The following is a 22,581-nucleotide window of genomic DNA, read 5'->3' as shown; positions in this document are numbered from 1 at the left end:
AAATAATGGTGGCCACACAAAATATTTACACTTTGGGCCCAATTTGTAAATTTTTTCTAAGGGGTGTACTCACTTTTGTTGCCAGCAGTTTAGACATTAATGGCTGTGTGTCGAGTTATTTTGAGGGGACAGTAAATTTACACTTTTATACAAGCTGTACACTGACTACTTTACATTGTATCAAAGTGTCATTTATTCAGTGTTGTCCCATGGAAAGATATAAAGAAAAATGTGAAGAAATGTGAGGGGTGTACTCACTTTTGTGAGATACTGTATATAGTATATTTCCTACATTTTATAATGTGCCGTTCCTTACAAGGGTGCCACTAAATTGACAAAAATCTGTTATGAAAACAGTTAATTTAAAAGATATAGCACACCACAAAATCAGTGCAAATCTGTGTGAAACACTGTAATTTGGGATTACAAAATTGCTTTATAAATAAAATATATTTCCAATATTGTTATTGGTTCAAGCCAACAGTGCATGGCTGCACTATACCGAATTAGAAATAGGCTACAGTACCTGCCTATGCAGTTTTATTTAACATTTCAGACTTTTGACAATGACTCGACGTCATCAAATCAATGGTCTGTCTCGAGTAGGCTATAAATAAAGGTTGAATGAATGCAAATGTTCTCAGAGACATTCATGATAAAATACAAAGACATTTTCTTTTTTTCCACTGGAAACGCATTTTATTTACTTAACAGTGAGAAAGAAAAAAATACATACATTTCACCTCTGTCATTTGGGCATTAAAACCAACAGAAAAAACGGTACAATAGATGCAGTTGCACACTTTTGTCTGGAGAGGGCGGCACTGTGCATCAGGCCACCATCTCAACACAATCTTTAAACTTAATAATTTTGAACAGCTTCTGTCATTCTTGTTCAGCTTTTTAATATCGTCCCGCTATTGTCAGTCTGGAGTGTATTCTGTGTGTATTCTGTGTGTGTGTTTTTAATTATGGGGGCATGCATTATAGGCTGGCATAGAGTCCGAGCTAAAAAAAGGAATAAAAAAAACTTTAGGAAAGAGAACCCTGATTGTGATCAGTAGTGCTTTTCTTCATTTGTTCATCCGTTTATTGAATTATGACTTCAAGGTCTTTTTTTCCTTTTTGGAGCATTCATAGATCCGTCTCCGATCCTTTCTTCCCCCTCTTGTTTCCCTGAAGACCAGAAAACCCCAGAAAGTACACAATTATATATAAACACGTATAAGGATATATTATATATAGTTAAAGCAATACAAAATACAAAGTTAAAAATCTGTGTGGCATTATTAATTATTATTATTTATTTTATCAAGCTTACTCCTAACTCTTGTCTCAGCTGGGTGTAGGATCAACTTTAATTGTTTAATACTTTTTTCTTTGCTTACTGTACTGTACTTCTGTTCTGGAGCTTACTTACACTGCAACTTCTCTCACTTCACCTGACCTACTGGCTGCGTGTGCTGTGGTCTACAGACAGGGAAAGAAGGAACATGCTTGCACGTGCACACACCCATTTATACACACACACCTTATACAGTCTATGACACACACACACCCACACAATAGGTCATGGCTTCTTCTCACGGAGTAAAATGTACGACAGCATCTTGCCTCTCTAAAACAGAACTATTATTTCTAGCTTTCCCTTGTTTTGGTGATATCACACCACAAAACAAATCAAAAGTAATTGAGTGATTTTTTGAACCCTCACCTGATGTTTTGGTTGATCGGACTGCAGACCTTTGACTTTAGACCTTTCTTGCTCAAGGGCACCGTGTAGTGATGTTACCTAAATAAATAAAATACATTATTCAAAGTCACACAAAAAGGTACACTTATCTTGCACCCGTTCCAATCTCCCAATCTTTATCTCACTTTACCCACCTGTGATGACAGCTCTTCTTTTATATGTAGTAGCTCTTCTACCTGTAGCAGGATTTCTGCTTTATCTTTCACTATAGGAGAAAGGTTTGAAACATCATACAAAATCAGACAGAATATTTTGAATATTCACTGGAACATGCTATTTAGTATGTTTTTGTCAGTGTGTAACTCACTCTCCCCCTGTTGGAGCATCTTAAGTAGCTGGGAATTTCTGGCTTTCACCTCTTTGTATTTCCCCTGCAGAGATGAAAAGCAAGAAGAACTTTTTTTTTTGGAGGCTTTTAGTTTTTTCACAGATTTGATGGCGTACTATGCCACAACAGAAAGGCGAGGAGAAGTGGAGCATGCTTTAGGTGAGGTTCAAGAAGTTCATTTGGAGATGTTGCAACTGGAATTAAAGCCCAAACCCAACAGCCTCTTCAGTTTTTAATCCACATTTCAAAAAATTGGTTTGGTATTTAACTGATAGGTAACAGGAAAGGTGTACTACTGCAATGCACTTTTTACAAGTCTTCCTAAAAAGTCCATTGATTGGCTGCAACTTATCTAGAACTCTGCTGCTAGACTGCACAAAGAAGAGAGAACACTTCACAGTGGTGCTGCAGCTTTTTTTCAGCTGTTCCCAATAGAAGAACCTTCCCAAAGAAAGGGGGACACTGTTGAGCATTTTAAACAGCACTTGAAAACGTATGTTGTTAACCAAGCCTTTCCTAGTAGCACCTCGTCCCATATTATGTCACCAATGCCATTTTTTTTTTTTTTTTTTTTTTTTTTTTTTTTTTTTTTTTTAAAAGGTGCAGTGTGTAATATGACATCATCAAGAAAATTCTACAAAGTTCTAGAATGCAACACTCCCTGGGTAACCCCAACCCTTTCGAATAATAACAGAAGCTCCAGTGGCCTTCAAGGACAAGAACAATTCTACATTTTAAACAATGCACCTGATGACATTCCAACTATGACACTTTCAAGATGGCGGCACTAGGCCGTGGTCCAAAATATGCAGAAATATGGACATATATGAGACCCTTTCTAAGGGGAAAAAGCTATAGTGCAGCTATTATGCACTAAATTAAATGTACTTATGGATATTATAATTACTTTCTACAAAATCTGCTAGGAAATAAAACCCAAAATTCTACACACTGCAGGTTTAAGATATTTTTTGGGCATTTTTTAATGCTTTATTGACAGTGCAGAGAGACAGAGGTGAAATGTGGCAGAGAGGGGAGTGACATGCAGAGAACGACCTCGTGCGGGAATCGAACCCGGGTCTGCTGCTGGGCCCGGCCCGGGGGGGGGCGCCCTACCAACTGAGCTAAGGGTGCCCCCACCAATGCCATTTTTAATTAGTTTTTAATTTCAAGTAAAACAAATAAAAAATATTTTGTGCATTTTATCTTAATTTTTTTAATTATTATCAAGTGAGCTCCATTTTGTATCTTATTTTATCATCAAGTTGGGATTTATAGTCATTCTCTTCTACATTATATTTACTATAATTTATTTTTGTACAACTATTATTTGCATGTTCTGCAAAAATTCAGCATTTTCTTCCTTGCAAACTCTTCTATTGTAATGTTTTCAGCAAATCATTGCCTGGATTCTTATTTTACCCCACTTTAAAACAAAGTCTGCACTTATCCTCTGACAAAGATTTAATTTGTATTAGTTTGACCTAGAAATATGGTCAAAGTGCATGCTCTATACCAAATCATGGACACTCAGAACACCATAACTTCTTGTTGAAATAAATGAGTCTACAAATACAAATAAAATTGTAAACAAATGTGTAGTAAACATAAAGATAATTTCCTTTGAAATTACAAATGATGGGGCAGATGCGTCTGAATGCTGACCTCCCACTGTGTGATGGTCTTCTTTAGCTTGTCGATTTCCTGGTCTTTCTTCTCCAGGTCGTACTTCAGCTGCTCTGCTCTGGGGTCCTGACGGGAGAAAAGAGCAAGTCAGGGCAAATGTACACTATCCCACCAATACAGATGAAGAAAGGAATCACACACTTCACTTGGGTGATGTGACATGTATTTTCTTCCCCAGAAAATGTAGAGGCACAGCTGTTGCACTGGAGCAAGTGGGTGGTAAATTTATAGGAATAATTTCACAAAAGAAAAAAGAAAAAAGAGAGAGAAAAAAAAGGACCATGACTAAAGGTTAATAAACCTCATATAAAATCTCCAATATGTTGTTTTTTCTAAAGAAATGAAAAACAAAAACATGTCGTTCTGAGGTAAAAAAGGAAATTCACCATTGACTGTACAGTTTTTACAAATAGCATATTCATGTGCTGAATACACCTGAGGCCTAATATACGAAGGCAGCTGGAAGGACAGTTTGCACATGTGTGTGTGTGTGTGTTTACTCACGGGTTCATGTTCTGTGGAGGTGTTGACTTCCTGTCCCGGGCTGTTTGTGTACTGCTCGCGTCTCTTCTCTTGTTGGACGATCCGAGTGACGTCATCCTCCAGCTTATTGAAAAAACGCTCCTCCTGACCGACTCCCAATGCTGGGTTAGTAGCTTTGGCGTCCTGGATGGAAATGTATAGTTAGTGAAGAATTTATTCAATATGTATACACAATAGTTGTCCTTTCTTAAACCCAATCATACAACTGTACTGCTGTCAAAGATGCTCAGGGACTTTGCTCACCTCTTTCTCTTGTTTCTTGTTCAATTGTTCTGGAAAAGTACATTGACATACGTGTTACTGTGGGAGCCTGTTGAGCTACAGACCGTAGCACACAATATCCTAGTTTAATTTGCTTTTTAAAAAACATCAATAAGTTTCTCTCACCTGCACTGCCTTCGGCCTGGAAGTCCTGCAGTGAAACCGTCTTTTTGTCTTTTGCCTGCTGATTTTTCTTCTTGTCCTTCTTCCCTACGCTCTCTTTGCCTCCTTTTGACTTTGGCGAGGAACTGTTCGTGTTGTTGTGCTGAGTGAAAACAGATCATTTCATCACTTCAACTTATAATTCCAGTTAACAAAAAACTACTGGGTGTGACTTTAAAAAAACTGAATTAATTCTCCATTTCTTTAGGAAATATACTTAAAAAAAAACCAATATAATTTGAAAATTATTAAGACAGTCATTTGTTTTTCATTGTTTTGGCTCTAGCCCAGCAACCTGAAATTCAAATCAGACTGACTATGAGGTCAAAGTGCTGCTTGGCTTTCAAGGGGAGTGTTTTCACAACCCTGTTGTTGTGGTGAACAGTGTGTATAAATGGGTTTCTACTTCTATATCGTTTATCTGGTTTCAGCATTTTAACACCATAGTCAGTTTCATTTCAAATAAAATCAAATGGGACTTGAAAACAGACCTGAAACAAAACTGTCCGAATACTTCGGAACTACACGGTACGAAGACAGCAAATGAAAAAGAGGGTCCAGGGAAAGTTGAAAAGGGAGCTTTAAATGCAAATATGTGCCAGACTGAAAAGCACACAAGACACACAATGCAGTGTCTCATAATTCCGATAATCTCTGCACACCTGATTGTGTGAGAGGTGATTCAGAGGCCATCAACAAATAAAAGTGAAAGTGTTGTGAAAGTGCTCTTTGGGGTGGTTGTGATTAATCTTGGGTCTATATTATGTCAAAGCAAATTTGAAGACTTTTTTTAAGGATAACCTGTTGGCCTGCTTGACATTCCTCTTCAAAATTGCCTTTTAAATTAGGTATATTAATAGGTGTGTGAACAACATACCTGTTTCTGTTGTTCGAAGTCCAGTTTACTGAGAATCAAAGCTTTTTCCAAGTCGGCTTCATATAGCTCAGTGGTTATCTACAGAGGGAGGAGGAAAACTGATGAGAAAGAATGTCCACTTGATACGCATTGGCAGTATACTGTCGTGAAGGTCAAATATTAAGAGTTGGACTACAGTTATATCACGGAAAGAAAATATACTACTGCTGCACACACACACAGCCCCTCTACCAGTACCAGCTCTCTGCTGCTGACCTCCGCTGGAAGTAATGTGGATTCCTGAGGAGCCAAAATGTGATCTACGACAGTGGCTCACTTGCTCACAAATGTTGTTAGCTGATCAAATTGTCTTACCTGATCATCCCTCTGCTTCCACTGCTGCCACCCTTCTGCAGGCATTTTGTGGTCCCCCGATGCAGGACTGAGAAGTTCACCGGCTATTCCTGACAGTGAGATACAAGGAGGCGGCGCACCAGTCTTCTGAGGAATTTTCTTGAAGGCCAGATTACGTAACTGGTACAAAGAAAGATATTAAATTATTCCAAACAAAGACCCTTGATTTGACCATTGTTGCTACTCTATAATGATAGCTACCATAATGTTTCTTAAGATATAGGAACCATCCCTGTGTGTGCATGAACATTAGAAGCACTGCCGGCAAACTTGTCAATTCATCAGGTAGCGCTTTTGCTGACTGTACCTGTGAGGTAGTTTGTTTTGGCCCTGTTCTCTTGAACAAACTGCCTGATGACCTGAGAACTTTCACAACTGTGTTAACTTTTAGGAATACACTGAAGACATGTATTAAGTGCATTAAGTAAACTATCTCTTCACATTTGTACAAATGATAGTGCTTGCTTTTTTTTTTTAATTTATTTTCCCCATTAAATATCATAAACTAAACATAATATGTATTTGGGATGTTCTTTAGCTTAGTTTGCAAATATTCTCTATCATAACTAGTGGTGGAAACGCTGGTTGAATTCCTAATATTGATTAATACGAATAGCTGAACTAAAACTAAACATCAGCACAACCTGTTTTTATTGCACCTGGCACTACCATGCACAGTTCCGTTTTGGTTGAAGTGAAACAAACAACAGAGGAGCACAATCACGAGTCACGTCACGACTCATGTTGTGTCGAAACGGAAGCCATCTATACAGCCTAACAACACGATACAGTGCATGTATGAAGATGCTTCTGCCTGCAACACACCTCGTTGGCCTCAGTCTGCAGCTGCTCCTTCTTCTTCTTCTTCTTGTCTTTCTTCTTGTCTTGTCCCCCTTTCCCCCCGGCTGCTCCTGCCTTTCCCTGCCGAAGTTTCCCGGAGGAGTCCCGTCCGCCTTTGACGGTGGTCTTCCCCCCGTCCGAGCCGTCGGAGTCCGAGTCCGAGTCTATCTGGAGCAGGGCGAAGCGGGAGGCGGTGGTGGGGACTGTGATCATTGCCATTGCGAAATGAAAAACTAGCAGATGACATAAAAGGAGAGCATTATAAATACATTGGGCTACATGGGAACTTGAATGCAGTCATAAAACACCCGTTAAGGTTCTAGTCACAACATATTTTTCAAATGAAAACATATCTCAGCAAGCGGCTTCACTTGAAGCAGTCAGCAATCTGCTCTGTAGCTTCACATAGCAGCAAGTTAACCCAGCTAGCATAACTACATGAACATGACGCTAGCCGGGTTTGTTAGCTACTAAACAAGTGCAAAAGTAGCGATGCATGACAGTCAAAAGCACAGCAGCGGACCCACGCTAATATTTCGTATCTAATTCACTCACTGAATTGTTGTGAAGAGTTAATACTCACAGGAAAAGTTGCCAAATACTACTTTCACCTGGTATGTGGAGGTACTGTCCGTTACCGTCGGTTTGCTACTAGCGCATATGGTGTACTAGCGGAGTGACTGCTTGAGTCCGGCAACCCGGAGGGGCCAAAAAGAATAAAAACTCGCATTCCCGTTTTCCTAGTTTAAAGGGCCTGCACACCAGAATAGCAAAAACAGTTCTTTGTTTATTGGGACCGTTCTGATTTGTGTTCATTATTGTATATTGAGGGTTTGGGGCTTACTACTTTAAAAAAAAACTTGATTGCAATGGATTGTCTTCTTATATCATCTTCTTCTATTCACTAGTTTTCTCAATTGCCATCGCATGTCTGGAAAGAGTATAAGTGGTTAGCTGAATTTACAGCAGAGCAGACTCCCAGAATCCTGTGTAGAAAATCTACTTTTAAGACCTTTACATGTATGTTAGATATTATTATTGCATTATTACATAGGCTACTCCTCGATAAAGTAATTACTGTAAACAAACTGCAGATTGCAGGTGAAATTATTATAATTATATTATTTTTTACAAAAAAATCTGTTACAGTCTAGTAAAATAAAAGCTTTGTAGATGTGTAGTCTATTTGTCTTCTCCTAATTTATGGCATGTATGCAAAGCATTGGGATGCACACTTTTGGTAGATATTGGCGTTCATAGTACACTCAACCCCCAAACCATGGCTCCATGGGTTAGGCGGTGAGGAAGGGGTTGAATAAGCCTATACAATAAAGGCAAAGCAGGGAGATATGCATAATAGTAACTTTAATACATTTGACTGTCACCCATATAAAAAATAATTTACACAACAATGAACATAAAACTAATAGTACATAGTGCATACAGATATTAAAAGTTTGTATCAAAAAAATCAAATGCATAAAAAAAATCACTACTGAGCATCATATTAGCTGTTATGGTGCAGAAGAAAACATAGTTTATCTACTGGCCATTTTAAGTGCTGGAAATGAAAAGTCAAAGATGAAGCACTCCTCTTCGTAAGGCACAATTTGATTACATTAAACAACAGGTTGATATATGTGTTATACCAATGTTTTATAAGTGGATGCAGTTGGTGAGAACTGTAAGACGAGCTACTGTATTATTACTACATAAATAATATCATACAAGTGCTGCTTTTAACATGAAATACCCATTCTCACATACAGTGCATACAAATGTTTAGAAGTTATCGTACTGTTAATATACAAGAACTAGAGCAAAACAATTCAACTTACAGCATTCAACAAAGCCAGTGTCTTGGAAATCTGTGGCGGATTAATAGGATAAATAGGAAGACAAAGCTTTGACAAGAGACTGACCTGATTCACTCTCAAGACATTTGCCACATTCTAGCCTTCCTAAAAGATGTGTTCATCTCCTCAAGTCGAGGTCTCACATTACGTTGTTTCACTCCCCTGTCGTATTACATCAAACATTGTATGGTTTAACAATGGACAAAAGTGAAATTGTAAAAGATTCATTAAGGGACTGAAACTAAAGCTTTAGACACATTCTTCTCATTCTTTAGCATATAGTGAATATTGTATAGAATTAACCATAGAGCAGTGTTTTGATTATTAGAGGTAATCGAACGAGCTGTAGGCACTTCTCACTGACCTCAGAGCCCCCACAAAGTCCTTAAATTAAGTATATTCAAAAAACAATACATGGACTTTTTCACAGGATACTTAAGATGAGAGGGACAATTTCTCATATCCTATGAATTGTGTGTCACCAGTCATTCTTTTCACGCATTTCCTTTGCTAACTAGCACCCACTAGAAACTGCTGTACACACTGCCGTTGCAAAATGACTGATATAGTACAACCATTTACATAAAGCCACTGGATGCGACATTATCTGTCAGTGTTTCTGGGCACTTCTATTGAGTCCTCTAGCATGGACTCTGTGCTGGTAACCACGGCAGATTGGCGCCTTCTTGTGGCAGAAGCAGAAACCTGTAGGTCAGCTGGACAGATCTGCCTAAGGTCTCTGCGACACAACCGCACCGCTGCCACCTCTAAACTTTGCCCGGAGTGACCAGTCCCTCTTTCACTCCTCCCCTGGGACCATGTGTGTGTCTGGTTGTACCCAGGCCTTTCTGTCTTTTTGTGTGTTTGGAGGTCAGAGGACGAGGAGGGACACAGGCTCTGGTGTGCTTCTCTCTTCACATGAAAACTGTCTGTTTGCTCGGCGTGTACCTTTGTGTATGTTGTTGCAATATGTGTCCTCGTCTGTACCTCTTCAGTGTGTGTCTGGGGTTCGCTTGCACTTGTGTGTGTTTGTCTGGGTTCATGTGTGTGCGAGGGCTGATCCACAGGGTGCGGAGCGCCACCCTCAAGCTCTCGGAGTTTCTTTTTAAGCTGCCGGCTTGAGCTTTTGTAGAAAAATAGCTCTTTCTCCAGATGCTGCAGTCTGTCATGGATAGCATGCTGTGCCTCTCCTGAACTGCCCTCTGAACACACACACACACACACACACACACACACACACACACACACACACACACACACACACACACACACACACACACACACACACACACACACACACACACACACAAAAGTTATTTAAACAGCGGGCAAATACAAATATCATATTAGACATATAGGACAGAATATTGTAAGTTTAAACCTTTTTAACCAGGCTAACTTAATCTTCTGACCTTTAAGTGTCTGCAGTAGTAGCTGGATGCTGCTCTGGTGATCTGTGTGCTGCTGTGTGAGCCTGCGGTCTGCATCCAGGGCCAGGCGTTGCATAGCGACCTCCAGCTCCATCAGCCCCGCCTCTTGCTCTCCAGCATGAAGCTCTAGCTCCTCACAACGCAAACGCACACGCTGCTCGGCCTCCCGAAGACAAACAACCTGGAGAGAACAGTCCGGAGAAATAAAAAATTTTCAACAGGATATAATTAAAGAGATATTGTTGGCTGAACCTTGTAGCTTTGTTTACTCTCACAGCTGTGGAGCAAAAAAATCAAGGCGGGAGTTTGTCATAGTAAAATAGTTTAACATGGTGCAAACGAACTTCCTGGAATGAAGCTGATATACAGTTGTAGTGTAAAATCGTCATAAGACGCATCAGCTGGAAAAATAAGGGCAACAGCATGGAACATTTGGGGACCGACAAAGAGGGGGCGCGGGGAACAACACCTGGAAATTAAGAGAAAAGACAAAACTAAAAATCAAGAGACTGCATTCAGTTTCTGTCTAAACTGTATTTTTACAGCTGAATAAACATGTTTTTAGCAGATACCTGCCACCAGAAACACGTTTAATTGAATTATAAATAGGAAATAATAGGAAAGGAAAAGGAAAGGCACTGCTACAGAAAACTAGAATGGAAAGCATGTATGCTTTGTATGTTGTCAGTTATCCTTATGGGTGTGTGCATGAATTTAATTGTACCTTGTTGAAGTATTTGACGAGCATCTCCGAAGTCTCATATGGCGAGAGTTCCCTGAGCTTCCTGATGACATCACAGAGTTGGGCAGGTTCGGTGCTTTGCGACTGATGTGAAGAGCTGTCTGTGATCAACAGCGATTTCTCTTTGTCCTGGATGGAGAGGTTCTTAAACTCCAGAGCTGAATCCAAAGCTTCAATAGCTTCCTCTAGCTGGAGCAGGGAATGCTCCTCCTGCACAAAGAGGCCCACAAATTAAAAGTGCACAAGAGAGGAAAGATGCACACTCATGCAATAAAGTCAAATAATAGGACAGTTGAGCAAAACCTGTGTATTATACACATATACAATGTTTACATTGTTTCTGACCTCCACAGTGAGCACTCTGTTGTCCTTCAGCTGGGCGTCCAGAGTGTCTCTCCTCTTTCTAAGCGCGTCTCTCTCTTTTTCCAGTTCCTCTACAGTGACTCCTCTACTGGGCCTCAGACTGCTCTGGCTCTGCAGCTCCTCCTCCACTGATTCCAGCTTCACAGACACACGCAGCCGATCCATACTCAGAGCCTGAAAAGCCAATAGAGAAAGACAAACTTCCAGATTTTCCAGCTTTAAAAAGTGCGTTGATCATGCTTGTGCTGATGAGCAGATTATGACCTGACCTGACTGGAACGTAGCATCTTGATGTCCAGTTTGTTTTTCTCTTGCAGACAGGCCTCCCTGCTTTGGAGCACCTCCTCTCTCCTCCTCAGCTCCTCCTCCAGCTCCTGCAGCGCCGCTCTCTTCTGAAGCACACGCTCCTCCTCCTCCTCAAGCCAACTACTGCCACCAAGCTACAGGGAGGAGAAGGGGAGAGGAGGGGTAAAGCCAGGGTAAGGGCCCAAACATTTTGAAGATAAGAAGACAATGACACATACAAAGTCACAAAGGAATGGATAGGAACAAGGGAAGGAGAGGGTTTCAAACTAAAGAAACATTGTAAAAAAAAAGAAGGATGTTTGGGGTGGACAAAAAGTTAAACAGTGTCTTTGAGAATTGATACCGCTTATATATATATTAACATTTTACCTTTGTCTTTGACTCCTCCTGGTGATTCAAATCTGCTGCCCTTTGCTCCTTCAAACCATAACACAGACCAAAGTTAAACCCAGATGAGTCATTAATAATTTACCCATGCTGAGTGTCAGCTGTTGCACTTGTGTGCACTTTTGTGTTTTTCTAAAACAACAGAAATTTTGTCCAGATGATAAACTCGAGGTGACTTCAACAAATGTTTAATTTAAACCTAGAGCTGGGTTGCTAATAATTTTTTTATTCAACAATGTGGATACACAATTTGTTCTCCAACGAGCTTATTAGTTTCAATGTCTGTGGGTGGGATATCAGAAATAATCAAATATCCATCAAAAGTTATTGAAGTTTTTTTTCCTGGGAATTAGCTCACTTTTCTCCATCAACCATAAAGTTAAAAGTAAGTATGTGTAGTAGAGCTAACCCAGTTTTGGCCAGGGACTTTGCTGTGGTCCATGGTCACTGTGTGCTGCCTGAGGCTGGTCTGTAGCTGTGATCTCTGCAGTCTCATGTGCTGCAGGCTGTGGTATACATCTGCTTGGACCTGCTGTCTCTGAATGGAGAGTTTTGCCAACACACCAGCTTCTCTGTCATCACCATTGTGCCTGCAATGTCTGTCCACTGCTTGGGTATCCTTGTCTATCAGAGAAAAAGACACATTTAGATATGCAAAAATATTGTCAATGGTTTCGATTATATTATCAATCACCAGTGTTCAGCAGTTGTTGCCTGGTGCTTCAGTATTAAAGCTCCGTTGTTCTAGCATTCATAAGAAATAGTTTGCCCGTGGAAAACAGTACAAGTAGTTTTGTCTTTCTGCTCCTTCACTGAGACCTTGGTTCTAGCCACGACAGCGTGGTTTTATGCAAACCTAAAAAACCTTGATTTTTTTACAATGCTTTTTTTTTGCACACACCATCCACTGTGCAGGCCATCTTGGTTCATTGCCTCTCAGATCTGAAGGTGTTATTGACTAATCACTCTTGGCTACATACATATTGTTGACTTTTCACTGTTTTCTGCTACTGTTGCTGTCTTTGTATTCCTACATTCACTAAGCAGAAGCCTCTGGAAGCAGCAGGAAGTCCATCAGCACTGCAGAATTTTTTTTCCGACCAACACTTGCTATAATCAGCCAAATATTCCATTTGATCTAAGAAGTTGAGTAAAGCAATAAACCGACAGATACCGTAATACATTAGTACCCTGTTTGTAATTGTAGATACACACCAGTTTTGTCAAGTTCTTTGATGAGCTCCTCTTTCATGCGCATGTTGACTGACAGATCTTGAATTCTTCTCAGAGTTACACTGGCTCTGAGTCTCACCTTCCTCATGTGGCTTTGCTTGCTGTTGTCTTCCTTGGTCCCTGAGAAGAGAAAGCAAAGGACAACATGAAAAGGAAACAATTCTTAATTCCGTAGACTAAGACTATGACGAAAAATATTCGTCTACGAACCTTTTTCACGGACGTAAACTAAATAAAAACTAAATAAAAAGGCAGATGTGATGACGAAGACTGAGACTAATTTAACTGACACTATAGTCTACGAATAGGAACTAGACAAAACTGTTAGGGCGGGACGAATGGAGAAGAGATCCAATCAGAACTACTCTTTTTGTGGGACAAGTTGGGAAGAAATCCAATCAGTACAAAGCAGCGAATTCAACCCTGTGTCGGTGAAAATCGACGGGAGACCGCGCAGGTGTGAGCGGGTGGAGTGAGCCGCTGTGCTGAAAAACTCTGCGGTATGATGGACAAAAATGATAGTCAGGGATATCCTGCCCGTTAACGATGTCTAGGGGAACGGCTAAGTTCCGCGATCTGTTTGTAGTAGGCTCTGTCTCGAGTTTGAATACACAGAGCCATGTGAAACTGCCGCCTCCGTCCGTTAGTTTCTGTTTTTAAGTTACAATCAACTCCGACGCATGGACAGCGTTCAATTAAAACCTCTAATTGTATTATCTAAAAGGCTTTGATGCAAAAGAAGTCCGAACACACACAGCGGCAGCAGTGTTGCTTAAAGGAAGGCGCAGTTGCTCAAATTTATCAGCACCTCAACTGCGTGCTGCTGCTGCTGCCCAGGGGCGGCCTTAACGATCTCGGGGCCCGTTTCAAGACCTAGTGTGGGGCCCCCCACTTTTTTAAAATATTTTATTTATTTTTTATTTTTTTATAAATAATGCTTGTGCATGCTCCCCGCAAAAAGAAAAAAGATTGTGGAATCCAGTTGGTTCATAGACAGATCATGAGATAATGGACCCCCGGGCACAGGCTCTTAAAGCCCCCTCTCCCCCCTATCCAGTCAGGTACACTGATTGTATGTGAGATTATTACTAATGAAATAGAATACATGTTTTGTATTACAACCATTAAATCTGTGTCTGTATTGCATATTCAAACCTTAATACCATTCAATGAAGAAAAACACTTAGTCGACGAAGTCCGCTGTAGATTTAGTCAAACTAAAATCTGCTTATATTTAGTAGACTAGACTAGACTAAGACTAAAATATTTTAGATGACTAGAATAGGACTAAGACTAAATGATGTGATATTCAAAAGACTAAGACTAAATCAGAATTTGCTGCCAAAATTAACACTGAAAGGAAACAACTTGTTTGATATAAAATAATTATATACTATAACTGTAATAGTTAAAGTATACCTGTTGTTTGCTGAGGCTGTTGTACACCTTTATTTCCATTATTTGTTTGGTGTGGTGGTCTAGGATTTTTGTCTTTCAGAGTTGATTTCTTCTGCTGGTCAGTCCATGTTCGGTTTAAGGGACGGCTGGAATAATGTCATAATATTTGATTAGGCAGATCATTTAGAACTTTAGAACATTACAACATTATGAATTTCTGTGGCGCACAGCACACCTGTAATACACTGAGGAAGAGTAGGCAAAAATGTCTACTTTAAAAGTAAAATGAAGGTTTTGATTTATTTTTATATAATCATAACTGAATTATTCATGATTATTTTCAACAAGACCTTTGCCCAGTAGGCTTGAATTAAAAGGGCTCTCACCTAAAGCCCATTCTACCCGATATTATGTCCTCCGTCTCCTTCTCATGATCCCTGTCTTTGCTCTTTGCCTGTTGTTTTATGAATGGACAGTACACCTCATCCTTTTCCTCAATCTCAGCCAGCAGGAGGTGGCCACGCATCTTAAAGGCTGCCATCACCCTCTCCAGTGAATAGGCTGGGGGACTGGAGTGAATCTACAAACACACACAAAGGCATGCGGGCTGAAATATGCACAGCAGAGAACAACAGTCTTTCTGAACGCACATTTTGACGTTTAGTAATCACCACAATCAAAGTCACAAACAAAAGTCAAGTGCAACCGGTACAACAGATACACACGTCATACAAATACACTCAAGGATCAAAGTAGCTATGGTACCTACCCTCCTGGGAGGCCCATGCCCACAGCTGTTTCTGATCAGAGGGACACTGTGGGGTCGCTTGTCCGAATGAGAACTCCCCGCTTCCATTGCTGCCCCTGAAGTTGAGACCCTAAAGGTCATAAGGTCACTGCGGAGACGATTGATCAGGATCTGCTGGTCCACAAGTTGTTCAGTCTGAAAACACACAAATATGCATTTAAATGACAATTGAAAACAAAAACGAGTGCAGCAGTCATGAAAGATAACCTGAAGGGGTCAGTGTCTATCTCTTATATTACAGAGATTAAGTCTTTTCTTCTCCTTACCTGTATTCGATTACGCTCCTTTTCCTCCTCTAAGGCCTGAAGGTGGGTTTTGCTCTCTTGAAGAAGTTTCTCTACTGCTTTTTGTACATGTCTCAGCTCTGCATCTTTCTGCTCCAATAGCTGTTCCACTATGGCGAGAGCTTCCTGAGAGACAGAGATATGTAGCCATTATTTATGTTTTTTTCCAACTTTTTTAGAGACACTATTTTTGTCCTGCACCACTGTGACCCACAGGCTTAGAAGGCCGATACATTGTCAGTTGTAATCATTACCTTGCATTTGTCGAGTTCTTCCCCAAGCTTTACCATGTTAACATGGTGGGGTTGGTCTCCACCCCCCTCTGAACATTCAACATCATCAGCTGGATGTGAGTGATTGACAGCTTTCAGTCTCTCCTGCCAACCCTGCAGTCGCTGCCTGAACGAATGACTCTGTGTGGGTCCGGGGACATTGGCCAGCAGGGCAGCAGCTTCCTGAGCCAGGAGGCGGTACTGTAACGGCTCCTCTTGGTTCACCTTCTCATCTGGGTCACATACGCTTATCTGACCGGGCTGTGTGAAGCCGTCCCCTTCTCCGGGTCTGTCGTCCGTCTTCAACCCCTCCATTTCTTTCTCCTTCTCCTTCAGTAGCTCTCGGAGTGTCTGCACTTCGTACTCAAGCTCGCCCACTCGAGCCTCAACTGGGTCCCATGTTGTAGGAATGGATCTGACGTCTGTGTGAGAAGATGTTGCCCCTGGATTGTTACGAATGTGACGAGCCTTGGAGGCAAACTGCAGGACACTAAGGGTCTCAGCGACACTGTGGTGGGAGGGGCTGACACACGCCATCATCAGCGTATGGGCGCTTCCTCCCAGCGAATCACGGAGCAGACGGGTGATCTTGGCATCACGGTACGGTATGTGCGCACTGGTGCAATTGTTACCGCGGCGATTTCTGCTGGGGTCGGAGAGGGCACGGATGACGTTGCCCAGCGCCAGCAGGCCCGTGTTGATGTACACAGACTCTTTGAGCCGCGCCCCTGTGTTCCCGGTCTTTCCAGCCCGCTCCGAGCCCGCTAGGTCCACCAGACAGAGTTTGGAGGAGCCGACGGGTTTGGAGGAGGACTTGTTGTTGCGACAACGCTGGATAAGATGAAGGGTGAAGATGGCGTGAGAGCGGCTGGAGTGCTCGTTCATCCCTGTGGTGCCGGTGTGGCGCAGGGCATTGCCCGACGCTAGAACACTAAGTAGCTCCTCTGCTGAGGTGACATCCATCTCTTTTGCTCCCACCACCACTAAAAACACAAACAAAACCACGCTGTTTTGTTTTGTAATGAATCGTTTTACACTTAGTTGGAACTTTATTTTCGAAGGAGAGGTAAGAAAAAAATTAGAAAAACTACAAACTTGGCACTCTGTGATGCTTGAAAGTTTATGTCTGGTATTCGTTTTTAAAGAAACCTTAGAGCTCATTCACTTGTATGCAATCTATGTTAAGAATGTAAACATTACATGATTTAGTCACATTTTCTTGCCAGTGAAAACTACATTTTTTAATCACCTGTGTTTCCCCTCTCGTCCTCTCTGATGTGAAGCTCTTTGTGGAAGGTGTGCAGCTCCAGCAGGTCTCGCAGTTCCTCCCTGTACAGCTCCATATAGGAGACCCGCACTACAGCCTCGGCACCATCGACACTTGCGCTCCTCTCCTCCAGCAAGGAGAACACATCCTGGGCCACACGCTCAATAATTCCCCCCTCTTCATCTGATAGAGGTTTTGGAAGGAAGAGGCATGTCATTATACAGTAGGGCAGGCATACATGACATGTTGAAAAGTCCAGAAAATGTATTCTTAAAACACTATAACAGTCAATTACTAACAGTTGACACATTAACTAACAACTAGAAGGAAATGCACGGGCCTAAGAGTCAGTTCAACTTATGAGTGACACATGAGTAGGCTATAAAGAATGACAAAATAAATAATAACAGAGTTTTGATCATCTTAAACAGATTGTCTAAAATAAAATTTTCCCCCACAATAAATTAACTCTCAAGACCTATAGACAATATTTCTAAATCCTTCTCTCACCTGTCAGTCCATCTCCGGATCTTTCTAACCGCATGGAATTAAACACTGTTACCATTTACTCACCCAGGTTCCCCCCTCCGAGTGTGAATGTCTTCCCTGAGCCTGTCTGTCCATAGCAGAAGACAGTAGCATTGTAGCCGTCGATCAGGGACTGCACCAGCGGATGGATGCAGGACTCGTACACCTCATCCTGGTCGGCAGCGGGTCCAAACGCGTGGTCGAAATCAAAGAGCCGGTCCGAGCCGAGCATCACCTGTGCTGTTCCCGGCACTGCCCTCACACACACCTGCTGGTTGTGGAGGATTTCTTTTGGAAGCAGCGGACGGATACGGACCGCCACACGGACACACACTTCGCTCATTACGGTCAAATGTAGGCTACAGTCGCTGATGTACTTGTCTCACTTTCATCCCAGGATCTGACAGCCTCTGACAATATATGACTGTCCTCCTAAACTTGTTGGATACGAAATAAACCTGAGTTAATGCTCTACATTGTACCTAAACAAATTGTGTTTTTACGTTAATTATCGACCCCATTGAGCGTGTTGTTAACTCGGTCACAGCTGCCGTTTGTTGTCGTTAAACGGTTTCCCAGGTAACCGCCGCGGTGCCGCGCTTAGCAGTAGAGGAAAGCAGGAGAGGCGTTTTATCATATTTGGTGGTACGTGACGGCAACAGCGCCATCTTGTGAGCGTGCTTATGTCTTCTTCTTTGTCTTCAAGTCTAGACTAGATGATACGAACAAAAAGATGTTCAAACTAAACCAACCATGGATATAACCAGGGTATAATACATTAATAAAACAAAACGAACAGAAGATAAATAGCTGTAGGCCTAGGCCTAAGAACAGAATGCAATGACATTCCATGAAACAATAGGCCTATTCATATTGTAGCGACCCAGCAGAACTATGGGGGGGATTGATGGGGAGTTATGGGGGGAAGGAGTTGCCCTAGTTCAGCCTGATAGGCCAGTTTGGGTTATGGGGCGGGGACAGCGTGAGAAGTGGGAAGTTGAGCCAAGTAGGCGCCAGTTCGGGAAATAAGGCAGAGAAGAAGACACGCTCCTACAATCGACCGTTAGCTAATAAGCCACGCCGCTATCAGCGGCAGTTAGCTATAACCCCTTTTGTTGTTTTGGGCACTCCTCCAACCCCGGGGTTAGCCTGTACACTAGGCACAATAAAGCCCGGTTCTCCGGTTAAACGTCAGCTACTCTGTGTCCTCGTCATTCCGCTAGCTAGCCCCCGCGGTGTCGGGCCGTAAACGCTACACTGGTGTCAGAAGTGGGATTTCCAAGCCTCCATTCCCCTCACACGCGCGGGCTACCACCGCTAGCGGCTACCGCAGGAACGAGATGGCTGAACGAATCGGAAAGCCCGACCTCTTCAACCCATACACCCCGCCGGACACACCAATGAGGAAACCAACTGATGCAAGTCAAGTTGTGAGGAGAAAGGGAAAAAAGTCTCACTCACCACTCGCCACTCTGCTGACTGAAGTCCCCGATGTTGCAGTTCAAAGCCCCTTCCATGTTACCACGGCCAAGCCACTCGCTGTTCAGAGAGAGGTAAACAAACTACATGCATGCAGCCCGGGCTTCGGCCAATCGGACAACGATGACGTCATCACACCGAAATATCCTCAAGGTAAAGTGGTTGGCCAACCAAGTTCTATCCCAGAGTTACAAAAAGACATTACAGCTAAGATAGAAGATGAATTCATGCAGAGAATGAGCATTGCAATGGAGCGTGCCTTTGGACATTTCCTTGATGGCTCTAAAGGCAGCATAATGTCCATGATGGGAGAATCACAAGGCTGTGTTATTAATCCACCTGAACCAGGGAACAATGCTTGTGATAGTAAAGCCAACACTGACTATGCAAATATGGGCAACAACTATACTGGCACCTACACAGCCATCGCTAACGATGCTTATGCAACAGTTGCTAATGACAGTGATGCTAACGTTCCCGCCGACGCACCGTATTCCAAGTCTAGCTCCATGGCTACCGCTGCTAACCAACAAAGTGACCTGGTTCCGGCTCTGACTACCGCACTTACTGCTGCCTTGGTTACTCTCCAAAAACCTGCCCCAGACCCCACCCCCAGGGGCAGCCGCATAAAATTGGGACGTTATGATGGCCTCACATCTTGGGAAACCTATTACGCCCAGTTTGAGCTGCTAGCGGCCGCCAATAACTGGTCCCCGGCGGAAAGGGCTGTTCAGTTAGTTTCAGCATTGGAAGGGGAAGCAAGAAGAGTACTGTTGGACGTGACCGCAGCCGACCTAGGGAATCCACAGGCTATATTCAGGGCCTTGAAGAGGCGTTTTGGAAGCACCACCCCGGCAGTTGTGATGCGACAGAGGTTCAACGATCGAGTGCGGGAATCCGGAGAAAAGTTAGGGGTGTTCGCGGCTGAGCTGCGGTACCTCGCACAAAGGGGATTTCCCGATTTTGATGATGCGACACGCTTGGTGTTAACTAAGGAAGCCTTCATTCGTGGCCTCTTACCCCTTCCATTGCGCCAGCAAGTCCGACTCGCTGACCCACAGACATTGGAGGCAGCACTAGATAAAGCATTGGCAGTGGAAGACATACTCACAGAAGGCTTGGACTACCAAACCAGACAGGTCTCTGTACGGCCTAAGACCCAAGCCGTTCAGTCTCCGGGACCTACCTCGTATCCAACGGGCTCCGAACGTAAAGCGATGTCACCGGACGACCGACAGAGTCAAGTCTGCTGGAAATGCCACCAAAGGGGTCACATATGGCGCCTTTGCACAGTGCCTGATTCTGCCCTGCAGGCGCCGGGAAACGCTCGGGGCTCGGTGTAAAAGGGAGCGACCCGAGCCACCCTTCGCTCCCAAAAGACAATATCACACAACCTGTTACAAAAGCGCTTCACCACCCTGTCACCCATGCTCTTCTACCCCGTAACTCAACCACCGCCGACTGCTGTAGAGTGCCTGTGTTGGTTAATGGCCGATGGACCCAAGCCCTGCTGGATACAGGCTCAACTGCGTCGCTCCTACATCCAGACCTCCTGCCTGCCGGAACCCAAACACTAACAACAGATGTTCAACTCACCACAGTTACCGGGGAAAAGGCCCCCATGCTGGGGAGGTGGGAGGCTCTGATCGAAATAGAGACCTACTCAGCCTGCCAACCAGTCTGGGTCGCTGAAATAAAAGAGGACTGTTTATTGGGAATGGACTTTCTGTGTGCGGCAGGAATTTCACTAGACTTCAGAGCGCGTACAGTAACGTTCAAAGACGGGACGACCATCCCCTTCCTGAATGATCCCCACCCCCCTGAGATGGCCAACGAGGTTGATGAGAGCGGGGATGCGGAGGGGGACCCACCATGTCCTACTGGTCCTCCACACTGGGAGGCCCCCTTTTGCAGAAAGCCCTCTTCCACCGACAACCTCATAACCTCAGAACCAGACACACATGCCCAGTTACATTCCCATGCTGTCGTACGAACCGCAAGTGTGATCCCCAGCTCTGGGGAAGAGTCAGCAGCCGATGAAACTGTCCGGGGCATCTGGGAGAAGAATCGGGAAGGCCTAAACTCTGAGCAACAGGATAGGTTATGGAATCTCCTGTATGAGTATCGACACAGTTTTGCCACTGGCCCCAACGACGTTGGCCAAACGCACTTGGTCCAGCACTTTATCAAAACAGGGGATGCCCAGCCAATCCGCCAGCGGCCTAGACGATTGCCCAAATCCCGCCAAGCTGCTGCTGACCAGATGATACAAGATATGAGGGATGCTGGCATTATCGAGCCATCAGAGAGCCCTTGGGTGTCACCGGTCGTAATGGCTCCTAAGAAGGACGGAAGCTCAAGGTTTTGTGTCGACTACCGGCCATTGAATGACAGAACTGTGAAGGACTCTTACCCACTGCCGCGGATAGATGAGTCCCTCGATTACGTGGCTGGTTCGGCATGGTTCTCCTCATTGGACCTCCAAAGTGGGTACTGGCAGGTGGCCATGGCCCCAGAAGACAAAGCCAAGACCGCCTTCACCACGGGGCGTGGCTTGTGGCAGTTCACCACCATGCCATTCGGGCTATGCAACGCCCCGGCCACATTTGAAAGGCTGATGGAAAGGGTCCTTGTGGATATGCCCCCTGAACGCTGCCTCGTCTACCTGGATGATCTCCTTGCCCATGGACCATGTTTTGACTCAGCATTTGAGAGCCTGCTGGAGGTACTGGAGCGGATTAAGCGTGCAGGCCTGAAGCTTCACCCGGGGAAGTGCAGTTTTCTTCGGCAGGAGGTCTCCTTCTTGGGTCACAGGATCAGTGGAGCTGGCATCATGACGGAGCCAGATAAAGTAGCAGCCGTCAGGGATTGGCCTATCCCCACTGACATCCACCAACTGAGATCCTTCTTAGGACTTGCATCCTATTACAGGCGTTTTGTGGCTGGGTTCTCTACTGTAGCTGCCCCCATGTTCGTCTTAATGCGCAAAGACACACCTTTCGAATGGGGACCACAACAGAATGCAGCCTTCAACGAGCTGAAACAAGCCTTATGTAAGGACCCAGTTCTGGTTGCACCTAACACAGAGTTGCCATTTATCCTTGACACGGACGCTAGCAACACAGGCCTTGGCGCTGTACTCTCGCAGCTGACCCCTGACGGAGAGCGGGTTGTTGCTTACCACAGTCGTACCTTGGATAAGCCGGAGAGGAACTATTGTGTCACACGGAAAGAGCTGTTGGCGGTGATTGACGCAGTAAACCATTTCAAGCACATCCTCTGTGGCCTTCCATTCACCATTCGAACTGATCATGCTGCCTTGAAGTGGCTCATGTCCTTTAAAGAGCCTGAAGGACAAGTCGCCAGATGGATTGAACAACTCCAG

The 22,581-nt window shown here is 43.6% G+C and overlaps 2 protein-coding genes across 2 annotated transcripts; both read right to left on the bottom strand.

Moving 5' to 3' along the window:
* Positions 1–689: 689 nt before the first annotated feature.
* Positions 690–7,518, bottom strand: gkap1 (G kinase anchoring protein 1). Its single transcript, XM_080050218.1, has 12 exons — positions 7,427–7,518; positions 6,829–7,076; positions 5,965–6,123; positions 5,611–5,688; positions 4,698–4,836; positions 4,554–4,582; positions 4,272–4,433; positions 3,747–3,833; positions 2,061–2,124; positions 1,888–1,958; positions 1,715–1,792; positions 690–1,176 (listed from the first exon to the last, which is right to left on the bottom strand). Exons 2-12 carry the CDS (start codon positions 7,060–7,062, stop codon positions 1,135–1,137), a joined length of 1,143 nt encoding a protein of 380 aa, XP_079906344.1. The 5' UTR covers positions 7,063–7,076; positions 7,427–7,518; the 3' UTR covers positions 690–1,134.
* A 1,784-nt stretch (positions 7,519–9,302) lies between these two features.
* Positions 9,303–18,060, bottom strand: LOC307256333 (kinesin-like protein KIF27; the record flags this gene model as incomplete). Its single annotated transcript, XM_080035256.1, has 15 exons — positions 9,303–9,551; positions 9,765–9,901; positions 10,112–10,310; positions 10,854–11,081; positions 11,217–11,408; positions 11,504–11,674; positions 12,337–12,551; positions 13,143–13,280; positions 14,580–14,704; positions 14,945–15,138; positions 15,328–15,501; positions 15,633–15,776; positions 15,905–16,905; positions 17,172–17,372; positions 17,763–18,060. The coding sequence occupies 15 exons, from the start codon at positions 18,058–18,060 to the stop codon at positions 9,303–9,305; spliced, it is 3,666 nt and encodes a 1,221-aa protein (XP_079891382.1).
* Positions 18,061–22,581: the final 4,521 nt, after the last annotated feature.

Source organism: Ammodytes marinus (assembly GCF_949987685.1).
Source record: "Ammodytes marinus genome assembly, chromosome: 2".
NCBI lineage: Eukaryota > Metazoa > Chordata > Actinopteri > Uranoscopiformes > Ammodytidae > Ammodytes > Ammodytes marinus.
This window is presented reverse-complemented; position numbering and strand designations above follow the sequence as displayed.

What these genes read in the sequence shown, in the direction of transcription:
- gkap1 (XM_080050218.1), bottom strand. Translation starts at nt 7,062, where the DNA reads ATGGCAATGATCACAGTCCCCACCACCGCCTCCCGCTTCGCCCTGCTC. An exon ending in ACTTCGAACAACAGAAACAG is followed by an intron (nt 4,837 to 5,610) that starts GTATGTTGTTCA and finishes GTTTTCACTCAG; the next exon opens with CACAACAACACGAACAGTTC. An exon ending in ACAAGAAACAAGAGAAAGAG is followed by an intron (nt 4,434 to 4,553) that starts GTGAGCAAAGTC and finishes ATTTCCATCCAG; the next exon opens with GACGCCAAAGCTACTAACCC.